The 10,204-nt window shown below is 47.1% G+C and overlaps 1 protein-coding gene across 1 annotated transcript in view; it reads left to right on the top strand.

Annotated features, from left to right (window-relative positions):
• Positions 1-10,204, top strand: part of USP43 (ubiquitin specific peptidase 43) — a 52,718-nt gene that overhangs the window by 37,632 nt on the left and 4,882 nt on the right. The window contains exons 12-16 of the mRNA XM_010843194.1: positions 58-135; positions 1,067-1,193; positions 1,285-1,636; positions 4,061-4,219; positions 5,820-5,984. Of these exons, the coding sequence (XP_010841496.1) occupies positions 58-135; positions 1,067-1,193; positions 1,285-1,636; positions 4,061-4,219; positions 5,820-5,984 (881 nt within the window). The remainder of the gene's footprint in view (positions 1-57; positions 136-1,066; positions 1,194-1,284; positions 1,637-4,060; positions 4,220-5,819; positions 5,985-10,204) is intronic.

Genomic DNA, 10,204 nt, shown 5'->3' with positions numbered 1-10,204 from the left:
GGGGAGAGTGGGAAGCCCATCTCCATGTCTTGGATGGGCCCCCTATTCTCTCATCAGGGCTCTGCATCTCAGGAGGCCAGGAGGCCCTCCGCACATCAAACTGGCCGTGGAGTGGGACGTTGACACCAAGGAGCGGTGAGTCCAGCAGAGCCCAGCTCCAGCAGAGGAGACAAAGCCTGTTTGTGCATAAAGGACCTTCCTATGCCAGCTCCCCTGATGCCACTGTGGGGTGTATGAAGCTTCCCGGATGCCCTGTGACCTATTCCTCCAAGAAGCCCCACTGGCAATTGTCTGTCTATAAACAACAGCAGTAGGAATAGTATAATGATGTCAGTGGGTGATGGCCGTGGTGGTCACAGTCACAGTTGTAAATGGTGAGGTGACACTTATTCACTTCCCCTGGCCAGGCCCTGCCCTGAGCACTTTCCATCCGTGCAGGATATTTCATATATCCCATTCTGTAAGGTAGGGCCAACTTGAATCCACCTTGTCAGATGAGGAAACCAAGGCACAGAGAGGCTAAACGGTCGCTCAGTGTCACACAGCCCATGCCTAGCAGAGGTGGACTTTGAACTCAGGCCGTCAGGCTCAAGTGCACACTCTGAGTCACCCAGTGTGGCTGCTTCTCTAACCCCGAGGGCATCTTCCAACATTGGGAAAAGGCACTGTTCGGCCTGCTGCTGCTGCTGCTGCTAAGTCGCTTCAGTCGTGTCTGACTCTGTGCGACCCCATAGACGGCAGCCCACCAGGCTCCGCCGTCCCTGGGATTCTCCAGGCAAGAACACTGGAGTGGGCCTGGTGAGGGTTTATTAATCTCAACTAGGTGCCAGGCCATGAATCACATGAGACAAAGATACCTAAGCCCAGGGCTTGGTCCTTCTCAGGGCTGCTGGGGGAGACTGAGAATTCCAGTAAGAGAGAGTGGGCGCTCCGGGAGCCCAAGGAAGGGGGCCTTTGACTCCACAGCAGATGCTTTGCACCCCATTAGCTGGGAGTAGAGACCCTCGGTTGGGGGTGTTGCGGGGAAGTGAGACACCCACACGGCCTCTGTCTGCTCCCCCTGCAGCCTGTTTGGGAGCCCCCAGGAGGAGCGGGTGCAAGACGCAGACAGTGTGAGGCGGCAGCAGCAGGCTCACCAGCAACACAGCTGCACCCTGGACGAGTGTTTCCAGTTCTACACCAAGGAGGAGCAGGTCCCGCCCTGGGGGTCTGCGCCCCTGCTGGACGGGGGGTGCCAGGGCCCGTCGGTGGGTGGGCTCACGGTCCTGGCGGCTTCCCTTCCAGCTGGCCCAGGACGACGCGTGGCGTTGCCCCCACTGCCAGGCCCTGCAGCAGGGCGTGGTGAAGCTGAGCCTCTGGACCCTGCCCGACATCCTTATCATCCACCTCAAGCGCTTCTGCCAGGTGGGCGAGAGGAGGAACAAGCTCTCCACGCTGGTGAAGTTCCCGCTCGCCGGGCTCAACATGGCTCCCCATGTGGCCCAGAGGAGCACCAGCCCCAAGGCCATGCCGGGCGCCTGGCCTCCTTCCTGGAAGCAGCCAGCCTGCCTGCCCACCAGCTACCCGCCAGACTTCCTGTACGACCTCTACGCCGTCTGCAACCACCACGGCAGTTTGCAAGGTGGGCATTACACAGGTGAGCCTGCCTCGCGGCCCGTGGCTGCTGCTGCTATGCCCACATTCGTGGCTGTGGCCTGGGCCTCCAGATACCCTTGGAAGGGACACCCATGGGATGCCAAGCTCACTCGGGCACTGAACACCAGCTGACCCCTCACCCGCTCCATGCCCGGAACCTGCCAGAGGGTAGGGGGTGCTGGTCCAAGCATGGGGCAGGCTTAGGAGGGTGGTTGGGATAGAAAGTTAGTTACAGCCTGAGTTTTCACCATATCAGGTGAAACCCAAAGAGTGACATTTGTCCTCATCTGTGATTCAGCCCAAAGACTCCCACTTATCAGATTTGGTATTTATTTCTATGGGGTACATTCAGTTGTTACTGCCTTCTAGGAACTTGAAGTGAATGAAGGATGGGAGGACAGAAACAAAGAGCTTGGCAGCTCACTCAGTTCATAATTGCATACCTTGGTCTGTTCTACACTAATATAAATTAGGTCATTTCTGGAAAAAAATTCTTGGAAATTTTTTTTTTTTTTTTAAAGTGGGCTATTGCTAGTGTACTCATGAACCTGCAATTTGGAAAATATTGGACCGTATAAACAACCAGGACCATCACTCATCTGTTCATTGAGCAAATATTTATGAAGTCCCCATTCTATGCCAAACCCTGGGCTAGGTGCTGGAGCCTAAGTGATGAACAAGATGAATAGGAGTCCTGCCCTCATGGGACTAATTTCAGACACAGAAATAAAAAGGTGCTTGTCTCTTTAACACTTTCACTACTTGGCGTCATGGAAAGGTGATTGGTTGCTGTGTCTGAGATACAGATAAGGCCTGCCTGAGCGTGTTACCTTTAGGAAAGAAGATGTGGAACTAGCTGTGTGAATAATGGTAGGAAAGCATTATGGGCAGCACTGCTAGCATGTGCAAAGGTCCAGAGGCAGAGTTTGTGTGTTTAAGAATTGATGAAATCCCGCTGTGACTGAAGGGGGAAGTAAGTCAAGATGGGGCTGGATCCCAAGATGCTGGAGGCCATGGAAAAGAGATTGCATTTTTCCAAACCGTGGTGGGAAGCCATTAAAAGGTTCTCGGCCGAGGAATAAAGACATAATCGAGTTCACAAAGTGAGGTCTTAGCTTGAGCAGAGAATTGGGTGGAGCAAGAATATAAGCTGGAATTGCAGTTAGGAGGGTGTTTCTGGGCCTCAAGTGGGAGACGGTGTTGGCTGGGACTTGGGTGATGATAGGGTATTCAAGACACATTTGAGAAAGAGAATTGGTCAGACTGGCTTTTGCACTCAGCATGGGATGGAAGAGAGGCAGGAGCAAAGATGAACTTCCCGTGCCTGGTGTGAGCCAGTGCAAGTCAGTCAACTGTGCTTCCACAGCAGGGGACGTGGGCTCAATCCCTGGTCAGGGAACTAAGATCCCACATGCCATGAGTTTCAGCCAAAAAAAAAAAAAAAGCCAGCCAAGTGTGGCTCGTGGGCCAGACCCAGTCTGGTACCTGTGTTCGCTTGGTTCATGAGTTAAAAATGGCTTTTACATTTTAAAAGGGGGTAAAAAAGCAAAACAAAAACCAAATAACAGCAGGAAGAATATATGACAGAGACCGTAGGTGGCCAAAGGTGACCTGCAGAGCCAAAAATTGGCCAAATGAGCTATTTGGCCCATTACAGAAAAAAAAGCTGGCTTTTACTCCTGAGTTAGTATGTTATGGTACCATTTACTGAGACGTGGAGGGAAAGGAGAGGAATATCTCTTGTATTTGTTTGGAAGGTGGTGAGAGTCTTATCTATGATCATTTTCTTAGATGTTTGGCTACAGTTCTTAGGTAGGAAAGAAGTGTCTTATAATCCCAAGTGCATGTTTTCCTTGCATACTGAATCAGAGATGTGCATTTTGAAGCTTCTCAAAAGAACCAGGATGACCGTTAGCATTGTTACCTGAAAAAAGTGAAAGTATCAGTTGCTCAGTCATGTCTGACTCTTTAGCGACCCTATTGACTAGCCCACCAGGCTCCTCTGTCCGTGGGATTTCCCAGGCAAGAATACTGAAATGAGTCGCCATTCCCTTCTTCAGGGGATCTTCCCGACCCAGGGATCAAACTTGGGTGTCATGCATTGTAGGAAGATTCTTTACCGTCTGAGCCACCAGGGAAGCCCCCCATAAAGAACTCAGGACACGCTTTTATTAGAAATTTTGCCTGAACAATCTCTACAACGTAAGGATTCAGCTTGTGTGGTAACAACTCACTTTATCAGTGAGCATCTGGATGTATAACTGGTTGATCCTTTCTGATTCCACCAAATTCCTTTCTGGCTAAAAATGAACCGATGTTTCTCATTCTATGACAAATTATCTGTTTTTCAGCCATGCCAGTGGGAAATCTCTTCCTGCTTTGGGGGGCTCCAATTAATGGGGACTTGGGGTTTGGACCTTCGCAGCCTACTGCCGGAACTCTCTGGACGGCCAGTGGTACAGTTACGATGACAGCATGGTGGAGCCGCTTCTAGAAGATGAGGTCAATACACGAGGGGCTTACATCTTGTTTTATCAGAAGAGGAACAGCATCCCTCCATGGTCAGCCAGCAGCTCCATGAGAGGTAGGTACTGCCATTCCTCCCGGGAGAGGGGGGTATTGAACAAAGGCAAGATGCTCAGTCACATCAAGGACCAGGATAGGTCCAGTAAGGGTCTGAAGGAGGAAGCTTTGTCTGCTTCCCTGGTAGCTCAGCTGGTAAATAATCTGCCTGCAATGTGAGAGACCTGGGTTCGATCCCTGGGTTGGGAAGATCCACTGGAGAAGGGAACAGCTACCCACTCTGGTATTCTGGCTTGGAGAATTCCACAGACTGTATGGGGCGTCCATGACTCAGTCATGACTGAGCGACTTTTACTTTCACTTTCCAGAGCATGTACAGCCCTACAGAACTGTGTCCCATTTGTAACGATGTGGGCGGGACACACTGAGATCCAAGAATGGGAAAAGGAATAACATTTTGTACCTGTGACAGGTGACTCTTGGGAGCATGGCATTCTATATTTTCTCTCTTGCTCATATGAGCCTGATCTTAATTAGCTCATTATTGACCGAGGGATTTTTGCAGAAACTATTGCCTTGGCCACCGATTTTTATTTTGGTCAGCCAAAAATTGGTTCTGTTATTTCATTAACAGTTTGCGGTTATGATGTTCAGTTGTTACATCTGACACAACTGTAGTTTTCCAATTTTCATAAAATGTTGTCTTTCGTTCTCTCTACTGTAGAAGCAAAGGAGCCTTCTTTAGCACCGTGAGTTTCATTTTCACTTTCCATCTTTTGTTGGCCTAATAATTACATTGTTTGAATCAGAACTATATTCTGAAGAACTGTCATCTTCTGAGACACTAGTATATATGTCACTTGGACAATCAGCATATAATTTACTGAAAAATTCTTTTTCACTCAAAATTTTGCGATGTGTCATTTTTGAAAATTTTAGGTTTAGACTAAACACAAGGTTGGAACAAAAACCTAAGGGAGGAAAATGTGAATGATAATGACATTCATAAGTTGCATAATAAACTCTTGATCAATTTTAAGCTCTAACACCTTCTCAGGGTGATGTTAATTGTATCACTCTCTACAAATGTATTGCTGTGTCGCCAGTCAGTAACGTTCAGGTAACAAAAGACACATTAATACATCTCAGGTCAATAATGTGTTAAGCTTGTGTAGTATAACCCTGCATTAGTCCCATTAGAAAGGGAGAGGCAGTTATAAGGGATGTGGGTCCTCAATAGGAAATAATCGCTTAACCCAACCTGAGAGCTATGTTTATTAAAAAAGAAAGTGAAAGTGTAGTCGCTCAGTTGTGCCTGACTCTTTGCGACCCCATGGACTGTAGCCTGCCAGGCTCCTCTGTCCATGGGATTCTCTAGGCCAGAATCCTGGAGTGGGTTGCCATGCCCTTCTACAGGGGGTCTTCCTAACCCAGGGATCAAACCTGGGTCTCCCACATTGCAGGCAGATTCTTTACCTTCTGAGCCACCAGGGAAACTATGGTTCATCAATTACAGGTTCTCCTTTGGCAATTCACTTTCATTTCTGTAGCTCCGCTCTGGTTCTGTAGTTCCGGGCACGGGGATGGGAATCTGGCAGTGAGAAGTGTTCTGGGGCCCCCGAAGGATGGTCAAGCCCACCAGCTCTGTGTTCCCTCTGCAGGTTCCACCAGCTCCTCCTTGTCTGACCACTGGCTCCTCAGGCTCGGGAGCAGTAACGGCAGTACAAGGGGCAGCCTGTTGTCCTGGAGCTCTGCCCCTGGCCCTGCGTGGCCCCGGTTGCCCGAGTCTGCCTTCTGCACCAACAGCCTGCCCAGGCAGGAGAAGGGTATGTTCCATCATGTCGGTTAAATTTGCTGATCTTATTTTCATTTTCTTTTCTTTTTTTAGAATATTTGTCTATTTATTTGACTGTGCTGGGTCTTGGCTGGGGCAGCATTACAAACTTTTAGGTGGGGCGTGTGGGATCTAGTTCCCTGATCAGGAATGGAATCTGGGCCCTCTGCATTGGGAGCGCAGGTCTTAGCCCCTGGACCACCAGGGAAGTCCCAGCGCATTATATTCTGACTCACCCTATCTGGGCATTTCTTTTCTCTTCACATTTTTTATCTGTGCACATTTTAGGGTAGTGTCTGTTGAACAAAAACCAAAAGGCATTCTTTCCCAAGCTTGTCCATTCCTTATTAGCATGAGCCTCTGACAGGCTCATAAATTCACCCCAGGTCTGTTCAGAGGTTTAGGACTTTGGGCCATTTCTCAGTTCTCCCAAGAAAAAATGTGTTTCATATCGCTCACGGAGGCAACTTCAAGAGACAGCCAACTTTCCAACATAGTACTCAGACAGGGGTGGGGCATAGCTCTAGAAAACTCCCCAGAGAGACAGAGGGGGTGGGGTGGAAGGAGAAATAGTATTGGAGAGTCACTGACCTCCACACCCTTGCAGGCACGTTACGTATCTCATCTCCTCATCCAGCTCTCTGGGAGAAGTAAGATGATCGCCCTTTTACAAAAGAGAAAGCTGAACCTCAGACATAACCAGTCACAAGCTCAGTTGCATAGTAGCTGGGCTGCAGGAAGACCTGCTCCTTCTGGCTGCCCGAATCCTGGCTTTGCGGCTCTTAGGTGTAAATTCCAAATTCAAGTTTCAAGTTAGGACATGGGTCAGAGCCTTGGTTCAAAAGGAGTGTTCCCTTTTGGAGTTTGAATATAATGGTGATAGATTTGGAACCTGTTTGAGAAGCCCTGAGATGGTTGTATATCCATCCTTATTTTCCTGTGAATACTAAGCCTGGGCAAGATCAAAATCCAGCCCATAGGTTTTCAACAGTGGTTGGGCTTCCCTGGTGGGTCAGATGGTAAAGAATCTGCCTGCAATGCAGGAGATTCAGGTTCAGTCCCTGGGTCGGGAAGATCCCTTAGAAGAGAATGGCAACCCACTCCAGTTTTCTTGCTTGGAGAATTCCATAGATGGAGGAGCTTGGTGGGCTAGTCTATGGGATTGCAAAGAGTCAGACACGACTGAGGGACTAACATTTTCACTTAGTACCACCTCCTCTCCCCGTGGGTCTGTGGGAGAATTTTTTTTACTGTCAAAATGAGTAGAGAGGACAACTGGCATTTAGTCCCCTGGAGGCAAGGATGCTAAATGTCTTGCAATGCTCAGGGATGGTTCCATGCAGCACAGACTTGTCCTTCCCAAGTGCCAGCAGTTCCCCTGCAGAGAAACACTGAGAGCTTGGCAGTTTGATCCTTCCGATAGCTCTGGTGATGGGACCTCATAATAATGAAGGCAATTTAAACAAAAATGAACAGATTCAAATTTATGGGGACCACAACTTATATAATTGGGGATGAACGTTAGGAGAGGCTCTGTTAAAAAGAAAAGGACACAGAAACACTTGTGTAATTGTATATAAAAACATGACCATGTGAAAAAATTGCTGAGGTCCTTTCAGAGGAGGGGCCCTAGGACTAAACCGTTTCAGTGTTGATGCTCCTGATGGTGAATTTCCTCTATGGCTTTTATTAAGCCTCAAAGGTTTTATTGTCTCTTTTTCAGTGCTTTCCAAATAGTATGTTATTTCAGTTTCGATTTCCTCTTTGATCTTAAAGTTATCAGGGTATTTCAATTGTTTAAGAGTTTTTAGTCACTCTTTATTCTTGATATCTGATTTTATGGATCGTGATCCAAGAATGTTGTTTTCAAAAACGATTCCCTTTTTGTGATCAAGTAAGTACACGATGATTATTTTGTCAGTGTTATTTGTTATTTGTCAGTGTTCTGTGTACACAATATACAAAATAATGTACATTGTCTGCGGAATGTGAGCTTTGTATCTCTCTTTTTTTTTTTTTTTTTTGAGCTTTATATCTTAAGTATTCAGTTAGGTGAGTCGATTGTTGTATTCAATTTCACCACGTCCTTTTTAAAAATTGAATTATAGTTGATTTACAATGTTGTGTTAGCTTCTGGTGTACAGCAAAGTGGTTTCCTGAACCTGCCTGCCAATGCAGGAGACATAAGAGACATGGATTCGATCCGTGGGTTGGGAAGATCCTCTGGAGGAGGGCAACCCACTCCAGGATTCTTGCCTGGAGAATCCCATGGACCGAGGAGCCTGGCTGGCTACAGTCCATAGGGTCGCAAAAAGCTGGACACGACTGAGTGACATCATACATGCATATATAACATATACATTATATATATTTTTCAGATTCTTTTCCCTTGCAGGTTACTGCAAAATATTGATATAGTTCCCTGTGCTATTCAGTAGGTCCTTGTTGGTTACCTATTCTCTATATAGTGAATTTTCATTTAAAAAGGTTTTCTATTACTCATTCTTTTTTTCTTATTTTTAGTGATTTGATCATGTTACAATGTGTTCCCTTTTTCTCTTCCTTCACTTGGAAGTGCTGTTCTTTAACATCTTATTAATTGTTACTTCATGCTTCCCAATATTTATAATCAAATGTATTGTCCTGTTATTATACGGATATGAGAAGCCTGCTGTTTCCTGGAGTCATTATGTTTCAGCACTGCCTCCTCTCTTTCCCCATAAGATGACCTGTGTGACGCTTCCATGCCAGTCCCCCCAGTGAGAGATTGGAAATGTTCTCACATGCTCCTTCCGGTCTGTTTCTGGAGCTCCCCCATGTCATTCCCCAGCTCTTAGGTTTTGCTGAGATGGTTTCCTACTCTGTTCCAGATTGTCGTCAGAATTCCTCTTGCTGTCGGTTTCCTGTCCCAAACACACCAACTTAAGCTCACATAACACATCCTAAGACCACCCGTTCCCCGGGAGGGTGGATGGTACCTGGTTGCAGGGTCCGCTGGGACGCCACGGTCTGTCGTCTTTTCATCACCCTCTGTCTTGCGGGCGTGGTGCTGACTTTTAGTGTTTGCTCAGAGTTCTTTTTAGGTATGCATGACATGCTGTCTAACTCTCAGCAGAGCCGCAAATATTTTCTTTCCCTGGGAAGTGTATGGTAGCTCGGTGGTGAAGGGCTCTTAGGTTACAGTTGTTTTTCTCTCAGGCATCTGTGGATGTTTTCCCACGGTCTATGAGGCCCCAAGGTTGCAGGTGACAAGTTCTTTTTTTTCATGTGAGAGTCACTTGTTCTTTCTGGCTGGAAGCTTTGACCTTGGAGTTTAGAAATCCTACCAGAATATGCCTGGGTCTGTGTTTGTTCATCAACTCTGTCTGGAACTTGGAATGCTCCTTCTCCAGATGCAGGCTTTTCTTTAAGGAAATGCTCTTTTTGTTTAATTATTGTCTTGCCTACTTTTCAAATTCCTGTTATTTGCCTCTTGATTCTCCTACATCCGTCCTCAGAAGTCTCCTAGCTTTGCCCTGCAATTTCTATCTCTTTGCCATTTTGCTCTGTGGCTTCAAACGCTTCTTTCACAATTATAGAATTTGTCAAATGTACCAAATGTCATAAATTTCAAGATCACTTCAGGGCACTAATCTGAGTCTTAACAGTGACCCTCAATGCCTTCAGTTCATTTACTGAAATTTGAAACCTGAAAGTCACATATTTCAGTCTCCTGTGTTTCTACACTGGAGTCTCATTGACAGCTTTTGTCTGTTGTCTTTGATGGCTCAAAAGAGCCTGTTCTGATGCTTCTGTTTATTCATATTCTCTGACTGCCAGATCCCCTTTGTTTGCTGTTTAGGCCCTTCAGTCAGTTCCGAGTCTTTTGCAACCCCATGGACTGCAGCCTGCCAGGCTCCTCTGTCGGTGGAATTTCCCAGGCACAAATACCAGAGTAGATTACCACGTCCTTCTCCAGCCAGACCCCTTTAAGTGTGTTCTTACTTCTCTGTTTCTGCACATAGAGGCTGCCCTCCACCCTCTTCGAGTGGTGGGTGGTTCTTGGAGTGATGGACAGGGCCAGTGGCCTTGGCTCCTGAGAGAGTCTTTCTTTTATTTAGTTGTTTATTTTTATTTTTGGCAGTGCTGAGTCTTCATTGCTGCCTGTGAGCTTTCCTCTAGTTGCGGCGATCGGGGGCTGCTCTTCATTGCAGTGCTGGGGCTTCTCATTGC

This window comes from Bison bison, unplaced genomic scaffold (genome assembly GCF_000754665.1).
Source record: "Bison bison bison isolate TAMUID 2011002044 unplaced genomic scaffold, Bison_UMD1.0 scf7180017864180, whole genome shotgun sequence".
In the NCBI taxonomy this organism is placed as follows: Eukaryota; Metazoa; Chordata; class Mammalia; order Artiodactyla; family Bovidae; genus Bison; species Bison bison.
This window is presented reverse-complemented; position numbering and strand designations above follow the sequence as displayed.